The 21,242-nt window shown below is 54.2% G+C and overlaps 1 protein-coding gene across 3 annotated transcripts in view; it reads left to right on the top strand.

Annotated features, from left to right (window-relative positions):
* RAB11FIP4 (RAB11 family interacting protein 4) overlaps nucleotides 1-21,242 on the top strand; it is a 114,088-nt gene that overhangs the window by 68,741 nt on the left and 24,105 nt on the right. Inside the window, exon 1 of one of the 3 annotated variants that reach the window (XM_027130343.1) lies at nucleotides 6,798-6,963. The exons of the other annotated variants lie outside the window; for them this stretch is intronic. Coding sequence (XP_026986144.1) covers nucleotides 6,934-6,963 — 30 coding nt within the window. The 5' untranslated portion in view covers nucleotides 6,798-6,933. Of the gene's footprint in view, nucleotides 1-6,797; nucleotides 6,964-21,242 lie in introns of those variants that run through there. 3 annotated transcript variants of the gene reach the window in all.

Below are 21,242 nucleotides of genomic sequence, written 5' to 3'. Positions count from 1 at the left end.
TGCCACCAGGGAAGCCCAATATTTCTTTTCTTTTAAATTTTATTTTATTATTTTTTTATACAGCAGGTTCTTATTAGTTATCCATTTTATACATATTAGTGTATACATGTCAATCCCACTCTCCCAATTCATCCCACCACCACCACCACCACCCCCGCCCCGCTTTCGCCCCTTGGTGTCCATACATTTGTTCTCTACATCTGTGTCTCTATTTCTGCCTTGCAAACTGGTTCATCTGTACCATTTTTCTAGATTCCACATATATGAGTTAATATACGATATTTGTTTTTCTCTTTCTGACTTACTTCACTCTGTATGAGACAGTCTCTAAGTCCAACCACGTCTCTACAAACAACCCAATTTTGTTCCTTTTTATGGCTGAGTAATAGTCCATTGTATATATGGAATTGCATACAGTACAGTAGGGAGCCTGACAGGAGGCCAATCCCGACAATACATGTGTTCCTCACAGCAGCATAATTTATGTTTTAGGCATGGAGATCATGAAGCCAAGGAGTCATTTACTCTCAATGAAGGAGAGGGGAAGACTTCACATGGCAGTTCACACCTGAGTGGGGTTTTGAAGGATGAATAGGAGTTTGCCTAATGGACAGAGGAGGCAAAAATGTTTGATACTCAAACAGCATCCCCAGTCTACTCTCAACCACCACCCCTTTCTGGGGTCAGTGTGGACCCTTCTGCCATTAGTAAGCTTTGTGACTGTAAGTCATTTCTTCTCTCCAGGCATCAGTTTTCCATTTGTAAAATGGGATCCCTTCCAGCTTTAATGTGCTGTGATTTCATGTCTATATCGGCCTAGATGATATTAATTTCTAAAGAGTTCCCTTATTTGCAAAACACTTTCCAGAAGTTTTTGACATTCTTTTAATGCACAGCCCAGCCTTACAAAGTTGTACTCTCTCCATTTGACTGAAGAGGAAAGTGAGGCTTGGTGAGCTATAGTGACTTGCCCTTTGCCTATAAGTGGCAGAGCCAAGCCTCAAATCCAGGTCCTCGGACTCTGAGTTTGGGGTTCCACACGACCTCTAACTCAACTCATAAGCCTAAAATCCATCCGTGGGTTGCACATAAATGATCCTTGGTGGATCACTGCCCTCGCACAGGCCCTGTGTCTGATGTTACTGCTGACAAAGGGGGAGAAGGAGTGGAGACCATTGTGCGCCGAGGATGCCAGGCTCCACCTAAAGAAATAGCTTAAGGGAAAGAGGTAAGCAGGGTGCCCTGGGAGGGGTGGAAGGCAGGACCTTGAGGACTGATTGTCAAGGGAAAGCTGTTTTAGCCAGACAGCAGGGTAAAGTCCAGGACAGCAGGCAAGGGCTCAGCTGCTCTTTCCAAAGCAAAAATTGGTGCCTCAATCCAGGGTGAAATAATCCCCTGCCCCCAAAGTCTTTCTGTCCTGCTTCGGTTTCCTTCATAGCACGTGTCATGGACATCATCCATTCATTTATTTGTTCATTGTCTGACTTCCCCCACTAGAAAGCAAGGGCCACAAGAACTCACTATTGATTACAGCTATATCTCCAGCTGGGTCTGACCCATAGAAGATCGTGATTAAATATGTGTGAATGAATGACGGAATGAATGAATTAATGAGCGATGCCTTGCCCTGCGATCGCTCCAACTCCTGATGTAGTCAGCAAGCCTTTGGCAAAGTATTCAATTGTTCCCAAACTTTGCGGCATTGCAGTCACCTGGGAATCTTTAAAAACGGCTGGTGGTGGGTGGGGGGCTGGGGGGGTGGGGTGGGGGGGAACTTCCCTGGCAGTCCAGTGGTTAAGACTCCACGCTTCCACTGCAGGGGGTGCACGTTCGATCCCTGGTCGGGGAACCAAGATCCCACATGCCACGTGGCACGGCCAAAAAAACAACAACAGAAACCAAAAACGGCTAACGCCTGGCTTCCACCCCAGCCACTTGGATTCATTTGCTCTTGGTGTGACCTGGGCATTGACTTTTTTACGCTCCCCAAGTGAGGCTAGTGTGCAGTGCAGTTTTGGAACTGTGGCTTCACTGTTCACTCCTAAAATCAGCGATGTGGGCTGCCAGGTCTGGGAGGTGGTAGGGAGGGTGGCGGGAGGCATTTGAAACAGAGGAGACTTATTTATGCTCTCAAGGGTCTGCAGTCACCTGATGTTACCGAGAGTACAGGAAAGGGAAGTTTTCCCTCCTTGTCCTCTCCTGATGCAAGTCAAAGAAGACCTTGTTCCATTTCCTCCTCACCTGCCACCATCTCCTCTTAGATGATTGGATGAGTCAGAGGAAACGAGGTTCTCTCACCATTTTCCCCTCTTATTGGGTTTGTGTGAGTAAGAAAACCCATTGTTTACGTCTGCACAGGTTGACAAAAATAGAGCTCAGCCTTTCTGAACACTCAGCCCAGTTCTAGAGTCAGTAAGACCTGGTCCTGCCCCGTCTGCTCCACGTCCAGCCAGACATCACGCAGGACCCCAGTCCCCAGGGCAGACTGCTGAAGGCATCCTGGCCGAAGGACAGCCACCAGCCCCGAGGTGTTTGCCAGTGGAAGGGGGCTCATGTTTCTGGGGCTCACACCTGGTCCAATATCTGCTCCTGGGAGAGCGTGTGCTGTAGGATGGGAAGTAATGTGCTGTCCAAACCGCAGCTTTCCAGAGGAAGGAATGGTCCCAGATGCCTCCTCTTCCCTACACAGTGCAGACCCCCTGGACAGGCCCCTGCTGGAGTGGAAGGGCTCTGTTTGTTGCAAGCGGCAGATTGGGAACGACTGGGAGTCGTTGTTTGGCTAATGCCAACACTGGGTAAAGCTCAGAGAGCTCTTTCCTGTTACAGTGATGCCCTTTATGCTTAGCCTGGCCTTCCATATGGCCCCAAACATGTGCAAAACGTTGCCTCTTTACACCCTCTGATGTTGAGCTAACTCCTGCGTGGTGACAGCAGAAGGAAAGTAGACATAGGTAGATAGCCGGGGTACAGAGAGAATTTACTGATCTCTTCCCTCACCTGGATCACCCAGATGACCATGTGTTTTCCGCCCCCGTAAGTTTCTGGAGGATCTTTAACGCCTGCTTGTCAGTGTTCTGTTGGCTTTTCTCTGGCTTTGGCATTCAGCGTCATGGGAGTATTCTGGTATCAACAATGGCAGAATCAGTTTCCTGACATAAAAAGAATTAATCAGAGGGACTTGCAGTCTAAAAATTACTCTTGGATACATTCCCTGGGAGAGGGTTTCTGATTTTTTTTTTTAAGCCTTTATTTATTTTTAAAATATTCCTTTATTTTGGCTGTGCCAGGTCTTAGTTGCGGCATGCGGGATCTAGTTCCCTGACCAGGGCTCGAACCCAGGCCCCCTGCATTGGGAGAGCGCAGTCCTACCCACTGGACCACCAGGGAAGTCCTGGGTTTCTGATTTTAATGAGATTGTTCTTTCTCTTGAAAAGACAAGTCAGACCCCTTAGGAGACTCACAGCACCGGGCAAGCACTGTGAGGGAGTAACCTCCCTGCCACTCCCCACCCCCAGCCTGTCTGACCCCATCAGTAGGAAGGAGAGGGTCCGGCACTGGCAGTCAGGAGCCTGAGTTTCAGTCCTTGCTTATCTGGTATCTCACTGTGTGGCATTGGACAAATTCCCAGCCTTCTCCGAGCCACTGTCTTACCATTCATAGAATGGGGGACAAGTACTTTTGATACTTACCCAGAGAGTCTTCCTAGCTTAACATGGTTAGAGTCTATGACATCTAAAACACAGCTATGCTAAGGGACCAGAGTAGCTACCTCAAGACCCTCCTTGTCCCAGCCTCGTAGGTGGGGCTGTCTCAGAGACAGAACTATATTGCTTAATAACTGTGTCTCAGGCCCCTCTTGATCAGATGACACTGAGTCCTCCATGTGCCCTAGTCTGGGCTGGAGCCCTTAGTTCCCACATTCCATTTCAGAAACAGTAGTTCCCCTCCCGCCCGCCCCAAAACTATCACTGCTTCCCTGAATACTATGGAAGATGACAGGGCCTCTCCAGAAAGTCAATGGCCTCAGTTCTCCTGAGAATTCTAATCCTCCTGAGGTTCTAATCCTCCCCCTAGTTCCTCGCCAGCTTCTTGCCATATGGTAATTGATAATGGCTACTGTTTATTGAGCACCTGCTATGAGCCAGGCCCTGTTCTAAGTATTTTATGGGTCCTGATTATCTTCATCTTCACACCAATCCTAAAATATGTACCACTATTATCTCCCACTTACAGATGAGGAAACTGAGACACTGGGAATTAAACCTGTCTGGAGTCATCCGGCTACAATGTGGTAAAGCCAAGAAATGACCCTCAGTTCTGGCTCCAGAGCTCTTGCACCTAATCACTGGGTCAGACTGGGGCTCATTCATGCCACTGGGAGTAACTAGCGGCTGGTATTTATTGAGTGCTTGCAGCTCAGGAGGCATTATAATAACTACTTTTGTTTTTGTTTTGTTTTTTGTTTTGTTTTTGGCTGCGCGGTATGTGGATCTTAGTTCCCTGACCAGGGATCGAACCCACGCCGGCTACACTGGCAGCGCGGAGTCTTAACCACTGGACCACCAGGGAAGTCCCCTAGGCACTTCTTTTATCATTCCATTTACACCTCACAACTGGAAGAGGAAAGGTCTTGTTTCCATTTTATAAAGTTGGAAAACTGAGGCTCTGAAACATTACATGACTTCCCCACGGCAAATTGTAGAACTGGCAGGCTTCAACTCAGTGTGTCCGATGCTAATGTCTTGTGATACTCCTCTCTGTCATGCTACTTTTCAGGAAAAATACCTGGAGATGCTCCCCACCCCACCAGTTTGGGGAAAAATAAAGAGGGACCACTAGCAGCCCCCATCCATGGAGCTCTGGACCATGTCCATCACGCTCCCCCCTGGTGGGGGTAGGGAAGCCAGGTCTGACTCTCCACTGACCTTCTCTGGGAGAAAGCCAATGATCACCTTAGGTTTCTGCTTCTCTTCCCCAGTTCTGCGTGACCCTGTCAAGTGACCTGCTTTCTGGAGCCCCACACTGCTTAGGGGCAACATGAGACGCGGAAGGGTAAAGGGGAAGCCGAGATAGAAACCCTGAATTCAGCCCCACCCTAAAACCTCACCTAAGGCAGCTGAGCTAAGGCCTCAGGTTGGAGCTGGGAAGGCAGAAAGAGCAGGCCCAGGGTGCATGGGCTCATTCACACACCACACCTTTGATGAATGCCTAAGATCAAGTGTACCCACCGGGCCAGGGTGCAAAACAACCCATGAGGTGGACTGTGCCATTCCCATTTTACAGATGAAGACACTGAGTCTGAGACGTTATATGACTTGTCCGAAGACTGACAGCTGGCAAATAGGATTCAAACCCAGGTCTGTCCGATTCCAAAGCCAGTGCTCTTTCTGGTACACCACAACGCTCCTGCGTGTTTAGGGACTGTGGGGGTGGACACAAACTAGGGTGAGAAACAGCCTGTGGCCTCCACACATAGATCTCTGAACTGCAGGGCATAAGCAGGGAGGAGAGGGCCAGCTGTGATGGAGTTTCCACCTCACCCACACTACCCCAGCCTCGCCCCCACATGTAGCCCTTGCCAGGAGGCCCCCCTCTGACTAATACTGTCCTTTTTGGAGAGTCCCCAGCAGGTCTGGGAACCCCAGTGGGATGCTTTGCCTCAGAGACAGGCCCTGGTAAACAGAAAGGTAGCTGGGAATTTATTTGCAAGGGAGATACTGGGGAGAAGGAAGTTGAGAGCAGAGAGCCAGAGACAAAGGGGGCTGAAAAGCTGTGTGTGTGTGTGTGAGAGAGAGAGAGAGAGAATTGGTGTTGTACGAAAGGGTCCTGCCCATACCAAAATGCCACCTTGTTGGTCAGTGAGGACTCAAGGACAGCAAAGGTGGCTTCATACGGGCCTGAACCAGACAATTAGGAAGATAAATCCGCTCCCCACCCTCCCCCAGTTACACAGTATAACGTCAAGTCAAAGGGAAACCACACTTGCAAAATTTGCCGGTTTACAGTTTTCCTTCTTTTAATCCGGAGCATAATGAAGAGTTATGAGGGGGCACATTTTGGACTTAAATTATATGTACTAGGATCCAACAGAAGGAGTCCGTTCCTTCTTTTGTTTTTTAGTTCTCGTTGCCGCTTGGTTCTTTGTATTCCCGTACTGGTTATAAAGACAGTTTTGACTTGACACGAAAAGATTGGGAAAGTTGTAGGTGGGATTCAGGATGAGAATCAATTTAGGAGTCACCAGACTCAGGCTGCTGGTGGTGGCGGGCTGTTGGCAGGTCTTCGTTCGCGTCCGCAGATGTGAACCAGGAAGCGCGGACAGCAAACTGAGAGTAGCCTGGAACAGGCAGCGGCGGCCACAGCGCCCGCCCGAGAGGCGCTTGAATTTACAAACTTCGTCTCCCGTAATCCCAAGGTCCCGGCCGCCCAAATCCCTGCAGCAGTAACCTTGCTGCGCGGGCTCGACAGGGACCCTCGCGAGCTCCACCTCCGGAGCGTCCCCTGGGGCCCGGTGAGGGGTGCAGTGGCCTGGGCCCGCCCCGCGGCCACGCGGCCAATGGTCGGCGCCGCCCCAGCCACCTGCCCCTACCTTAGGGGGCGGGGTTACCTGGGCCCCGCCCCCCGCGGCTCGGATTCCCTGGCCGCATTTCCTCCTCCTCTAGCCCCGCCCCCAGCGCGAGGCCCCGCCCCTTCGAACCCTGAGCCCGGGCGCCTTGTGATGTCACGGCAGCTTTGATACAAAGAGCCCTTCGGCCCACGCGGGTCTCCCGGCAACGAGCGCGGGTGGGGGCGGGGCCGGCGCCTTCAACTGGTGCGGAACCGGACTGTTTCTGCGCCCTCCGCTCGGCCGGCCGCATCCCCGTCGGCCCCGCCGACCCGCGCCCGCCCACTTCTCGCCCTTCGGCAGCACACCGACCCGCGGCCGGACTGGGGATGCGCACCCCGCCGGTCCCCGGGGGCCAGGTAAGCGGCGGCCGGGAGGCTCGGGGTCGCGGGGCTCCGGCGACACGCACCTGGCCCGGCCCGCGGCCCCGCCACCGAGGAAGTTGCCGGAGCGCGGAACTTCGCCCGCCCCGGCAGGGTCCGCCCTGTCGGCCCTTGCCGGGGAGGTCGGGTTACCTGCCCCCGGCTTGCTGGGCCAGAGCGGGGAAGTCGCCCCCCCGCCTCCCCCTCCGACCCTCTGCCGGCGCCCAGGTGCGAGGTTGGGCAGCACTAGCCCTGGGGCGCGGGGAGACGAGGCCAATTCTCTCCTCGGCGCCGTTTCAGAAAGTGTTTTTAGGGGGACCCAGTTGGCCGGGAAAGAGGCTCGTTTGCCCGGACGCTTCCCTTGGGACATCCCGCGTCCTCGTGTCCCACCTCGGCTCCCAGCGTGCCTGCCTCTCCGGGACCAGTGTTGCCCCAGCTCCCTTCCCTTGGTCCCGCCGAGTCCCGAAGCGGGCTCTGCACGGCCGAAGATTTCCCGTAGCTTTTGGAGGCAACACCGTTCCCGGGCTTCCCTCGTTTCCGAGGGTCCCTGCCAGGCAAGAGGGAGGACCAGCCTAGTTCGGGGTTTGGGGACAGGGCCCTGCTCCTTCCCAGCCGAGAGGCTGCGGAGGCCGGAGGTGCGCGCGGGCTCCCAGCTCGTAGCTCTCTGGGCCGCAAGAGCCGGCAAGTCCGCCCCGGTAGTAGTTGCTGTTGTCACAGCCGCTTCTCTGCGGGCGACAAGCGTCTCTGAGGTCTTGGGGGAGCAGCCTCTGGAGAACAGTGTGTGTGCTGCAGGAACCCTCCCCAGCCCCAGACTTGATTTCTTCTCAGCCGTGCACGCTCCAATGTTCGTCTTTCCACATTTCCCCTTATTGCTAGCCCTGCTCTCCCACAGATGGCTGGAGGTGACACATCTTTCAGCCCCGAGGGACATGCCAGTATCCCTTGACTGATGGATAGGCCGCCTCCTCAGAAGAGTGTGAGGGGGCCGAGTTCCTGCACTCAGCCTATAGGACTTGGGTGGGAGCTCTCTGGTCTGGTTTCTGCGGATCCACCAAACCTCTGGCTTCCCTGCCTGGAGGCGGGTGCTAATCGCAGGGTCTCCTGGGAGGGGGCACCCCCAGGTCCTTTCCCTGGTGCAGTGTGGTTACAGTGATTGCCAGGGGGCGGGGGGGGGGAGGGTACCAGCTGTGTGTGTCTCAGACCTCTGCAGTAGAGTTCTCTGTCTCTCTCTCTCTCTCTCCCTCCCTCCCTTCCCTCCCTGTAACCGTGTAACCCAGCCTTTGTGGAGTCCTTGAGTCACTGCCATTGACTGGGGTCTTGCCACCCACCTGGCACCAGCTTACTCAGATAGACTGGCCCAAACCTTACCCTGCTTGCCTGGCATTCGTGAAATGCCGATTACGTGCCCAAGGGCTACGACATGCAGATACTTCCCTCCCCTCAAGGTGTTTGAAGGCTGGTGGGAGACTGATAAACTGGGTCTGATCGCTCCCTGCCCAACACTGTGTCCCCAGCCCTCAGGCAGAGTTGATCTGGGTTGTCTCTGAGGCCCCCATGACTAGGCGTGTGCGTCCCCTGTGGGATTCTTGGGTAGCAGGCCGTTGCTTGGGCACATGCTTGCTGGGGAACAGCTTTGTAATTTGGTGACTCCGGCTTTGCTGGAGGGGTGGGGTGGATGACTAAGGCGGGCGGGAGATAAGACAGTGCTCAGGGGAGGGGCCGGACTAAGCAGGCCAGGTGAGCAGGCAGGAGGCGAGACCTTTGCCCCAAGCAAGACCAGTAAGAGAGACTATCCGGAGCCTGTGCATAGAAAGGACTTTCAGTCTAGCAAGGGCAGGAAGGAGGAGAAATTAGGGTGCCTGGAGCAGCCTGCACTGGGGAGGCACTGGGCTGCAGCTTGAGAGCTTGCTGGTGGGTGTTCTCCTGGCCCCCACTCTCCTTCCCTGCTGGCCTCTCTTCAGAGCGTTTGGACCCTTCCCAAAGCACACTGGCCCCTTCATGGCCTCTCCTAGCCTCCTCCCCTCCTGGTGGGTCCGGCTACCCTCACATCCAGGGCTGTCTCTTCAGCTGCTTACGGGGACCTTCACGGCTCTCACCTTCCAGCACCCTCCCCACCCCACATCAGAGTGGCTGGAAACTTCCTTTCCTAGGGCTGCGTTCTCTCCTCTGAGGTGGCCTGTTACGCCAAGGGATGTTTTCACAGCTGATTCTGCTCTAAGGGGGCTTCACAGTTTCACTTCACTTCTTATACTTTAGGTGTGGATAGGGAGGAGGCGCAGGGGAGCAGGGGGGAGGCTCCTAATAGCAGGTGAGCAAGTCCTGGAAGTAGGCATCTCAGGGACTCAGGACCTTAGGCGGGGGAGGGACAGCCTGGGCAGATGGAGCCCACCGTCTGGCCCTGTGCCCTGGCCCTGTGCCCTGGCCCTGCCCCCCGGTGCAAGGCTTATTGCCTTTGGAAGAGGAAGCATCTGTCTGATCTGCCTGCTGTCCGGTGTTGGCAGTGGGCACAGTGCCCTGGTCTTGCTGGGCGTGCAGGATTCCTGGGGTTGGGCTGGGGTCCTCTGTGTCTTGACTCAGCACCTGAGCGTTGACGGCATCAAGTCATCGGCCCCTCGAATGAGGAGGACTGCTCAGGTCTTCCTACTGCCCAGTCCTGCAGCTGGATAACGTGCCCACGGCCAGCCGGGCATGGGACAGGCGTGTGGACTGGGCACATCCACCTGGCATCCTTCTGGACGTTGTGTGAACGTGTCTCCTGGCTGTGGTATACAGTCCCCTCCATCAGGTGGCTTCCAGGGCACAGATCCTTCCCCATGTCTGTTCACCCAGCCCCCACCAGGCACATTGCCCACTACAGGCAATTCATTCATTCAGCAATATTTGAGCGTCTAATTCGTGTTGGATTCTGTGCTGGGCACTGGAGACACAGCAGTGAACCCAACCGGCAGCAGTCCCTGCCTTCACGGAGCTCACATGGCAGCACAGGGCAGGCAAGCAGGTAAAACCTGCAGCGTGCGAGGCGGCAGGAGCGAACGCGGGGTCCTGGGGAGTGCTGGGCAAGGAGCTGTGCTTTTAAACGGAGTTGGCAGGGCAGTCCTCGCTGAGACGGTGGCCTCTGACCAAAGAGGCCCAGGCAGGGGAAGCAGCAACCGCAAAGGCCCTGAGGTGGGACCGCGGCCGGCGAGGTGCATCCGCGGACCTGCAGGGAGGCCGCTGTGACTGGAGAGTGAGCCAGGGGACAGGACAGAGAGGCCAGGGGTGCCTGACGCTGCCAGGCAACAGCTGGAATCCCAGGAGGAGAAGGTAGCACAGCTGAGGTTGGAAACTCCCGGGCACAGAATGCATTTCAGTGCTCTGTCCTCTTTAGACCCTTGCTGTTGAGGGGTTTGGGCCTGAAGGTGTTCCTTGGGGAGAGGTGCCTGCATGCGGCCATCGCTGCATGGACTTCCTGCCCTTAGCGCGGGTCGGGTCAGATGAGCCTGTCTGAGTGGATATGGAAACCGTCCTTGCCAGACTGTTGATACGAGCCAAAACCACCGGGGTGCTGTCCGTACAGCTGTCTAAGCAGGCGGATCACGGTCGGGGCTGTCCCCGTCCCCACGGGCCAGCGCTGCGGGGGTGCAGCAGGTGCAGCGCTCAAGACTCACGAGGTAGCGGGCAGCTGCCCCTGGTCCGCGCTCTGGCCAGCCGCTCCCGGGCTCTGCTTCCTCGTCTCCTCCTTGGGCACCCTCTTCACTCCCGCTGCTCATGGCCAGGTGGCAGCTCAATTCTGTGCCCCGGTCTCCTTAGGGGCCCAGCCGAGGTGCTCACGCACCTGATTTCTGTATAGCTGGGGGCCCCAAGCGCGCGCGCGCGCGCGCGTGTGTGTGTGTGTGTGTGTGTGTAGTGGAAGGAGAGAATAGGCATCCAGAAATCAGTGCATCCTCTGAGGGGCGCGTGGAGGTCTGAGGAGGTAGCTCGGTGGTCCAGAGCCGGGGGCTCCGGGTGACCTCAGCCCAGCTTCGTCTGGCAGGCGGTGCGAGTAATACCGACTTTTCTACCCCCCCTTCTTGACTTCCTTCAGGAAAGGGGAAGTTGCCCGACTCTTGGGCATTGTTTTCATTGATTCAACCTGCTTCATCTTCCCAGGCAAGTGGGTTCTTTCCCAGCAATGTAAACACGACTCAAACGAAAGCAAAGCTCCGTAGCAGTTATTCTTAATATCTGAGGCTCTGCTCGTGGGCGCTTTTCTCTTGTAAGGGATCCAGAAGAGGAAGGCCTGAGCGGAGCTGGAGTGGGAGAGCGGGTGGGAACCCTCTCGCTCTTGAGTCATCTTTTGTCACCCCGACCCTCCTGCGCTCTGCAGGCCTAATTACCATAAAAAGGGGTCTCACGTGTGTCACGTGGCCAGTGCTGTCTGCAGTGGACCCGGGGTAAGAGAGCTGAGAGGGCTCTGCTCTCAGCACCAGACTGCAGTCTCCCTCTTAGGATAGGAGAGACAGGAGCAAGTTTCTCCTTCCTGCACACCGGTTTTCCTGGGAGAAACACCTGCCTCAAAACACAGGTGCTGGGCTTCCCTCGTGACGCAGTGGTTGAGAGTCCGCCTGCCAACGCAGGGGACACCGGTTCATGCCCCGGACCGGGAAGATCCCACATGCCGCGGAGCGGCTGGGCCCGTGAGCCATGGCCGCTGAGCCTGCGCGTCCGGGGCTTGTGCTCCGCAACGGGAGAGGCCACAACAGTGAGGGGCCCGCGTACGGCTAAAAGAAAAAAAAAAAAAAAAGCACAGGTGCCTTCATCTCATGCTCGGTAACCCAATGCCTGTTTTCTTAAAATAGAAAAAAAGTGTCAGAGCCAGGAAGCACCTGGGTCTAGGTCCTGGCCCTGCCGCTTGCTAGCTATGGGACTTTGGGCAAGCTACCTCGCCTTGCTGAGCCTCAGTTTCCCCACTCCCAGAATGAGAGTGATAATAGTATCCACCTCACAGGGTGATGATGCAGGTATAATGAGCTGCTGTGACCTAGAATACCCGGAGCGGGTTCTGACACACGCTTGGCTGGGGCCTGGTGGACGGTTAGGCAGCTAGAAGCAGGATAGTGTGGTCCCTGAGAGCCTGGGCTCCGGAGTTGGGCTGTCTGGGTTCAGGTCCTGGTTCTGCCAGTGCTGTGTGTGCGGAATCTTAGGCAAATCATTTAACCTCTCTCTGCCTCCGTTTCCTTGTCTGTGAAAAGAGAATGATGCTATTACCTCTCTCATAAGGTTGTTACGTGGATCAAATATGTAAAGGTATGAAAAGCACTTAAGAATGCTTGGCTTACAAGCGAGCTGTTATTTTTAGTTCCTTCAGGCTTCTGCTGGTTTGATTCTTGTGACTGATAACCTTAGCTCCTAACAGAAGTTCTTGCAGGGAAGATGTCAGCCCCAAAACAGGAAGGTGGCAGGGGAAAAACTCGGCTACCCGAGGACAGGAGGAGCAAGATTCCACTTCCTCAGCTTCTGTGCTTTTAAAGAAACCAACTTGGCCTTTGCAGATGCAGACTCTGGGGCTGGGTGAAGTGACTGGCGCCTGCCCGAGAGGCAGTCTGTGAATGAGATGCAAAGCACGTTCCCAGGTGACGGCCGTCTCCCCGGGGCTTGGTGGGGAACTGCCGGTTCCTTCCTCCCAGAGGCCGCCTGCTCTGCCGGCCGTGGCCCCTCTACCCAGGAGAGTGGGTCCGCACCTCTGCGCACTGCCCTTCGCCTCCAGCCGGGACCTGCCTCTGTCCACCTGTGCTCAGCTGGAAAAGCCAGCTTGGAGCAGGGCTGCCAGCACAGTCCCTGCCTTATTGAAGCACTGTGGGTCTGGCTGGCTGCAGGCCCCAGGAGATCTGGAGAGGGGCCAGGTAGGAAGGTGTGGGCTCTGCAGCCACCCGGCCACGTCGAGTGGCTGCCCTTGGTAGTTTTCCAAGGAGCAGACCTGCCTGTCTGTCTCGCTTGGCTGCTCAGAGGTCTGCAGCTCCACTGAGGCGAGGCTGGCCGGGCTGACTGGTCAGGTGGGTGGTGGTGAGGACAGCCTCTGGCTGACAGTGTTGAGTAACCTTGAATGGATGGCCTCCTGGCGAAATGAGCGTTCTTGTTGACAAGGCAGGTCTGGCCAGCACACTGTTGTGTGATTATCTGCAAGAGTTATTAGCAAAGAAGGAGCCCACAGCAGCAGGTGTGTGCGTGTGCGCGCGCGTGCGCGGACGTGCATGCACGGAGTTGTCATTACCCTTCGGCGTATGCACGCGCACACACACAAAGGAACTGGCTGAATCCCCGTTCCCCACCAATAGTCACACTGTATTTTATAGATTCTAAGACATAACTTTTTCCTCACGTTTTAACATCTCAAGTTGCTGTGTGTCATACATTTGCTGGTATGTTATACTTTAATTGACAGTGCCATTTCTTGGTACACTCGAGATAACAGTGCATCTTAAAATCAAAGACATCTTGGATTTGATGAAACACAGAAACTAGGTAACCACTAGAGAATTTGCATAATTTGCCCAGTTTCTTTGAGGAAGGAAGTAGAGCCACCTTGTAGTGGTGGGAGGATTCATAAAGCAACACTCTGATGTGGTTCAAGGGAATGAGCTTGGATACTGGGCAGACCTGGGCTCAGTTTCCAGCTTTACAGCTCAGGAGCTGTGTCACCTTGGGAAAGTAGAGCAACCTCTCTGAGCCTTGGGTTGTTCCTCTACCAGATGCGGGTCATGGCTCCACAGTCATCAGGATTGTGTGCGAGGCACCTTTCCCTGTTTCTCTCTTGCTGGGTACTGTCTGAGGTCATACTGCTCCCTTCCACCTGGGTTGAAAGGGAAAATGAAGGCAGGGAGTGGTTCCTTGGCCTCCCCAAGGTAGCAGAGGGAAACTGGCCTTCATATCTTGGCTTCCTGACTCAGTTGACAATCCTTACACATCATCTTTTCCTTCCTTCCCTCCTCCTCCCACTTTGTCTGAGTTTTCATTTTCACATGTTTCCCTTTAGCAATTTTCTTTCAAATCTCTCTCCTCTCCCTTTCTGTAAAATCTTCCCACATGTAGCCTCTTTGAAGCTCCCTGTGGTGGGAAAGGGGAGGGGGCTATGCCCTGTGGCCAGGGCGGCACAAGCCCCAGGAGCCTCAGCTGACAGTAGTCAGTGGTCTAGTGTGCTGTGGTCCCTGCAACCTTCAGCTCAAGTCCAAGTTCTGGTGCCACTAGCCCAGCTAATTCCTGTGCCCATGGCCTGCAGGGCTCAGCCTGAGAGGCTGCTCCAGTGCTGAGTGTTGGACCCTGCCATCTCCCAGTGTGTTTAGCATCCCTGCACCTTCCCTGCTGTATTGAAATCAGACCTTGTTCAAACCCTAGTCCAGCTAGCTCTGTGACCTTTTCCAATTGGTTAACCTCTCTGAGCCCCAGTTTTCGCATCTGAACGACGGCTGACGCACAGGAACACCCAGCACGTGCTAGGTGCCTAATAGATGCATTCTCTCCTGGTCTTCCTCACATGTTTAAGACCACCCTGTGTTTCTTCAGCTGGGTGCCAAGGGCTCAGGGAGTGCCAGCTGACAGTGTCGCTCCAAGCAAATGCCCTGAGACAGATGGAGGAGTTCAGGGCAGGGAATAGCACGGGTGAAGGCATGGGGACCTGCCTGTATAAGCGGGATGTGGTGGGTGGCCTGGCTGGGCTGCAGGGGGAGGGAATGGGGTGAGCAGTCAGTGCCTTGGCACCTGTGGGGGGTGAGATTGACAAGGGGGGCTGCTCCCTAAGGGAGGAGCAGGGCTGGGGGAGCTGCAGGCTGAGGGCTCAGTGAGAGATGGTGGCTGGAGGGAGACCCTTCAGAGTGGGCAGTGGTCTGAAAGCTTATTTGTGTCAGAGGTCTCCTCTCTGCCTCTCAAGATGCTGATGAAAGCCAGTAGCCCTACTTCCTTAGTTTTGTGTATAGTGTCAGGGGTTGGCAGCCCAATTTTTTTTTTTTAATAAATTTATTTTATTTATTTATTTATTTATGGCTCCGTTGGGGCTTCGTTGCTGCGCGTGGGCTTTCTCTAGTTGTGTTGAGCAGGGGTTGCTCTTTGTTCTGGTGCGTGGGCTTCTCATCGCGGTGGCTTCTCTTGTTGCAGAGCACGGGCTCTAGGCACGCAGGCTTCAGTAGTTGCGGCATGCGGGCTCAGTAGTTGTGGCTCGTGGGCTCTAGAGCACAGGCTCAGTAGTTGTGGCGCACGGGCTTAGTTGCTCCGCGGCATGTGGGATCTTCCTGGATCAGGGCTCGAACCCGTGTCCCCTGCATTGGCAGGCGGATTCTTAACCACTGAGCCACCAGGGAAGCCCTCGCAGCCCCCCTTTGATGAGGTGGTGTTGGGTCTCTGGCATAAAGGTGGACCTCTGTCCTTTCGGGGTACTGAGGGGTGTAATGAATTAAACCAACCCTAAGAGAAACAGAGCTGCAGGTGGGGCAGAGCTTTGCTTTCAAAGAGCCTATAATACCTGGTGCAGTGGCCCCTGTGGGACCCCCAGGAGGCAAGGCTACCACACAGCTCCTGGCTGGGGACGGGGGAGCCAGTGGGTTAGCTGTGCCAAGGCTGGGATGGAAACGCTTCCCCCTTCTCTCCTTAAAATGGTACATGAGGGGCGGGGGAGGTGAGGATGAGGACCCAGCCTGGCGTGTGCCTCCTTACCCGGCGCCCCAGGGAGAGTCACGGGCAGAGACAGGGCTCACCGGAGGGAGGGTGCCCAGAGATGGCTGGAGGGCTCTAGAAGCTCAGTTCTGGGCCTGGGGGTGGGGGGCATAGGTGGAGGGTGGGTGGAGGGCGTCGGCCTCCCAGATACAGTGACTTTCTAACTGGGGCTTGTTTAGGGACAGGCACGTGTGACCCAGGGAGGAATTGTGTTTCGCGCATAAGGGATATCACGTGCCAGGGCTTGGGGGCTGGGGGGTGAAGCCGGACAGGAGCCTGGGGTCGTGTCCTGAGGCCGAGACTGCCGCGGGGCCTGTGTGTGCTGCCTGCGGAGTCAGGACCTGGTTCCGTGGCCAGTGGGGGTCTTGAGGGACTTCAGTACTCTAGGACTTCCTGGGGGCCTCCCGCCTCTGAGCCCCAAGCTATGGCTGCTGGCGGGACCTAGTGCTCTCCCCGTCCCCACTGCGGGGGGCGCCTGGGAAGGGACCTGAGCCCTGGCCAGCTGTGCGCTGGTGGCCCCAGTGCAGGGCTGCACCCCTGGAACCGGCAGCTTGGATAGCTGGACCTGGCAAAGGCTGCAGGACAAAAAGGGACACCTCGACTGAGCCTGCCGGGAGCACTGCCGGGGACTCTGGGCTGATGGAAGGTGCCGGAAGGTTATAAAAGCAGAGAGCCTGGCAGGGGGGCTCTGTGGGGTGTGGAGGAGGAGAGTCGCCACCGTGTCATTGGCCTGCCTGATCCCACCCTGTCCACTCCAGGAGGACGGGTCAGAAGGAGCCTTGGCCGTCAGCTCTGGGTAAACCCTGGCACCTCTTGGCCTTTCAAGGCCCGAGGCTTCCTGTGGCAGAGGGGGGCTGGGGTGGGCACCCAGCCTAGCTCTGGACTGTCAGCTCGGCCCAGGTGTGCCCCCTGGGAGGTTATATCACATCGTTTGAGGGTGCCCTGCTGAAGGAGTGCGGCTGGGCCCACCTGTTGGGCTCTCGGGGGCAGAGGACTGGCCCCTGATATCCCTTCCCCAGCCTTCACTTTAAACTCCTCTTATCAGGATGGTAACACAGGGAGCCCCCAAGACAAGCCCCACAGACTCTTGGCTGTGTGAGTAATCAAGCCCTCACTTCAGACGGCCGCATCTTTCAAAGCTATAATTTGTAGCCCAAAATAGTTGCCTGTTCAGAGAGCCAGGAGAGCCCTTGATGGGCCCCCCTTTCAATGTGCGGCCTGTGGATTCGCTTTTGGCGTTTGAGTTGCTCTCCACCTGGCCCGTGGTTTCCTCAGGAAGAGCCGTAGATATGATGGCTGGTGGGAACTGGGGCTTCCCGGAGGGTACTCGGGGAATCCTTTTTTGAGAATTTAGAGGCGGCAATGGAAGTTAAATCACAGGCAGCATCACTTCAGGGCAGAGTGGATTAAATTCTCTGGACACAGGGTCCTCATCTGTAGGGAGGAGACAGTATTTACTTGCAGGATTTTGGGGGGAGGAAAACGAGACCCTCCCCAGTGAAGCACGGAGCAGACGCTGGCCGCGTGGTCAGCGCTCCCGTGTGTTGCCTTCCTTTCCTGGCTTCCTCTCAGGTGCGGCTCCACCTGGCCTCTTGCAGACAGATCTTGCGTGTGGATTCGGGGAGGTGGCCGGGGGTACTCGGCCAACAGGAAACACCTCCCCTGACCTGCAGCCTCTCTGGGCTGACGTGCCTGGAATTCCTGGGGCTGGCCGCTGGGTTTGGTTTCCAGATGTGGAAGCAGTTTAAGTTCTGTTTTCATAATCCCCAACAGTTTGCCTCCATGTTCTCTTTTGAAAATCAAGACCTTTGGCTCTACTTCAGGGGCAGTGGGGGAGGCTAGCTGGCCTGTTGGAATCCTTTGTGTTCGGGGGTAGCTTCACCAGGGCACTCAGATCTGGGACCCTGGGCTTTGTTGGGACGGTTAGACCCCATCAAGGGCTTGATGCCCGTGGGAGCAAAAGTGGACCCTGGGGCCACCTCCCCCGTGGCTTTTCCTTGGAGGTGGGTCACTTAGCCAAATTCAGCTGCCGTATGTGCCTGGCCTCTTGGTCACCATCACTGACCCTAGACAGCCAGCCTTGGGGCGGGGGAGGGGACTCTGGTTCTGGCTGGCATCACAGCCGAGGAGGGTGCCCACGTGTCCCAGGAGTGGTAGATCGCCCTCCTTCCTAAACTGACCACAACAGAGGGAAGAAGTCTGCCCTAGATTTCAAGTAGCCAGAAATACTGCCTGGCATGGAGAAACTGGTACTATCTTGCCAAATTACTAGGCACTGCTGGCCACAGAGGTGGCCTGGCCCAGGGTTAGAGGCTCTGTGGTTCCGGGGCTAACTGCTGATCTCTTGTCAACCAGCCACTATTTAGGCAAAATAACTTTTATATTTGTACTATGACTACACTGTGTACAGCTCTGGGCAAACAAAAATTGGCTTTGCAATTTTCAGTGCCCGTGATTGAACTGCACACACGCATCTCTACAACGAAGCTATAATACCTATGCTATTGAGAGAACACAAGAAGTGGAAATAATTTACTTAGATCCGTGTATAAAGTGCTTATGAAACATTGTCCTGAAAATCGTAGATCCACCAGGCTTCAGTGTCAGCAAGATACAGTCTCTTTAGAAGCAGCGATATCTCAAAATGATCATGGAAGGGAAGCCAACAATTCCTTTGACCAAAAAAAAAAAAAAATCCCAAGTTTCTTGACAAAGTTCTGGAGATTCACTAGTTAGTTCTCTGTGGAGGTTGAATTGAATTGACCTTGAAGGAATTTGCTCTTATTATCCGGGTGGGAAGGTGGGTGGAAAACACAGACCTAGCTGAGGGGTCTCCACACAGCCTTCCTAGAGAAGGAGGAAAGAGTATTAGTTTGCTAGGGCTACCCTAACAGTACTCCCTGGTCGTGTGTGTGTGTCTGTGTGTGTGTGCCTGTGTCTGTCCACGTCCTAATTTCCCAATAAGGACGCTGGTCACACTGGATTAGGCCCACCCTTATAACCTCATTTTAATTTAATTACCTCTTTGAAGACCCTGTCTCCAAACACAGTTACATTCTAAGAGACTGCTGGTTGGGGGGCGAGGGGGACACAATTCTGCCCATAACAGAAAGGTTCTCCGGAATCATCCTCCGAGGGGGGAGGGGGAGGGGGAGGGGAGCGGAGCCTGGCACCCAGGGAGAGCAGCCGCCCCTGCCTCTTGATCTAGTCATTTGTAACCTGGACTGCTCACCCTTCAGCTCTTATCCTCAAGCGCTGGTTTTACCCAAGGATGTTGTGCTGGTCCTCTGAGCTCCCTCTTTCTGCTGACTCTACCTTTAGGATAGCATTTTTTATTTTATTTCATTTTTTTTTGTGGTACACGGGGCCTCTCACTGTTGTGGCCTCTCCCGTTGCAGAGCACAGTCTCCGTACGCGCAGGCTCAGCAGCCATGGCTCACGGGCCCAGCCGCTCCGCGGCACGTGGGATCCTCCCGGACCGGGGCTCGAACCCGCGTCCCCTGCATCGGCAGGCGGACTCTCAACCACTGCGCCACCAGGGAAGCCCTAGGATAGCATTTTTAAAGGGTGGCTGCCCCTTTTCATAGTTCTTTTATTTTTAAAAACTTTTTAAAAGTCTATTCAGATCCTTCATGCATTTTATTTATTTTATTTTATTAATTGATTAACTAATTTGGCCGTGCCACACAGCATGCAGGATCCTAGTTCCCTGACTAGGGATCGAACCCGCACCGCCCTCCCCACCCCACCCCCGCCAGTGGAAGCGCGGAGTCTTAACCGCTGGACCACCAGGGATGTCCCCCCATATTCCTTTTAAATGGAGCTAAGTTTATGAGAGATTTTACACTTTTCCTTAACCAGTTCAGCAAGTTTGGGGCAACTGTCTTTCACGCTCTGTGTATGTAAGGTTTACTTCTGACGTGTTGAAAACAATGAGACCTGTAAGAACTGATTATGGGAGGCCACTGCGGGTGGGATTGGCCGCCATTCTCGGCCACCAACCTGCATGACTCCCATAGGTTTTGCCGTAAGCAGTGCCCTGCAGTGGCTCTCAGCACCTGCTCCCCAGCCCTCGTGGCTCCAGAGCCCACCATACAGCCCCTGCAATAGCCATGCCTCCATCACCACACAAGGGAACCCCACAGTGTTTCACGGGGAGCCCAGATCAGCCCCTGCAGCCAGGACAGACCATCAGGGAGCTGGTCGTGGAGGAAGACTGCACCGTTAAGGATTCTCATGCCCGGGTGCTCCCCGGTGCTGCTACCGTATTTGCTTTATGTCTGTGTGGGAGATTGTTTTCTGAGCCGTTTGAAATAAAATTCGGCAAGATGTTATTAAAACTAAGGGCATTTCTCCTTCATAACTAGATACGGTTAACACACCTAGCAAACTCGAGCATCATTCCCTGATATCACCCAGTATCTGCTCCATATTCCAGTTTCCCTGCTTGTCCCCAGAAGATCTTTCACAGCTGGGTGGTGGTTTGCTCGCTTGCTTGCTGGAACCAGGATCTAATCAAAGATAACGTTCGGTTTTTATATCTCTTGGGTAATTGAAAACAGCAGTTCTCCCAGTGTGGCCCTGGGACCAGTAGCATCAGCATAACCTGACAACTTGTTAGAAATGCACTTGAAAAAAAAAAAAACCTATTGAAATGCACATTTTCAGACATCACCCCAAACCTACTAAATCAGAAACTGATTCAGTCTGAGTTTTAACAATCCACCGCACTCTCCAAATGACTCTGAAGTTTGAGAACCAACCACTCGTCTAGAAGAATCCCCCTCCCTTTCCTTTTTTTTTTTTTAACATCTTTATTGGAGTATAATTGCTTTACAATGGTGTGTTAGTTTCTGCTTTATAACAAAGTGAATCAGCTATACATATACATATGTCCCCATATCTCTTGCGTCTCCCACCCTCCCTATCCCACCCCTCTAGGTGGTCACAAAGCACCGAGCAGATCTCCCTGTGCTATGCGGCTGCTTCCCACTAGCTATCTGTTTTACATTTGGTAGTGTATATATGTCCATGCCACTCTCTCACTTCGTCCCAGCTTACCCTTCCCCGTCCCCATATCCTCAAGTCCATTCTCTAGTAGGTCTGTGTCTTTATTCCTGTCTTGCCCCTAGGTTCTTCATGATGTTTTTTTTTTTTGGATTCCATATACATGTGTTAGCATACGGTATTTGTTTTTCTCTTTCTGACTTACTTCACTCTGTACAACAAACTCTGGTCCATCCACCTCACTACAAATAACTCAATTTCGTTTCTTTTTATGGCTGAGTAATATTCCATTGTATATGTGTGCCACATCTTTATCCATTTATCTGTTGATGGACACTTAGGTTGCTTCCATGTCCTGGCTATTGTAAATAGAGCTGCAATGAACATTGTGGTACATGACTCTTTTTGAATTATGGTTTTCTCAGGGTATATGCCCAGTAGTGGGATTGCTGGGTCGTATGGTAGTTCTATTTTTAGTTTTTTAAGGAACCTCCATACTGTTCTCCATAGTGGCTGTATCAATTTACATTCCCACCAACAGTGCAAGAGGGTTCCCTTTTCTCCACACCCTCTCCAGCATTTATTGTTTCTAGATTTTTTGATGATGG

Source organism: Aethalodelphis obliquidens, unplaced genomic scaffold (genome assembly GCF_003676395.1).
Source record: "Aethalodelphis obliquidens isolate GAN/ISIS:26980383/991018 unplaced genomic scaffold, ASM367639v1 scaffold38, whole genome shotgun sequence".
In the NCBI taxonomy this organism is placed as follows: Eukaryota; Metazoa; Chordata; class Mammalia; order Artiodactyla; family Delphinidae; genus Aethalodelphis; species Aethalodelphis obliquidens.
Note: the sequence above shows the minus strand (reverse complement) of the source record. Positions and strands in the feature narration are given on the sequence as shown.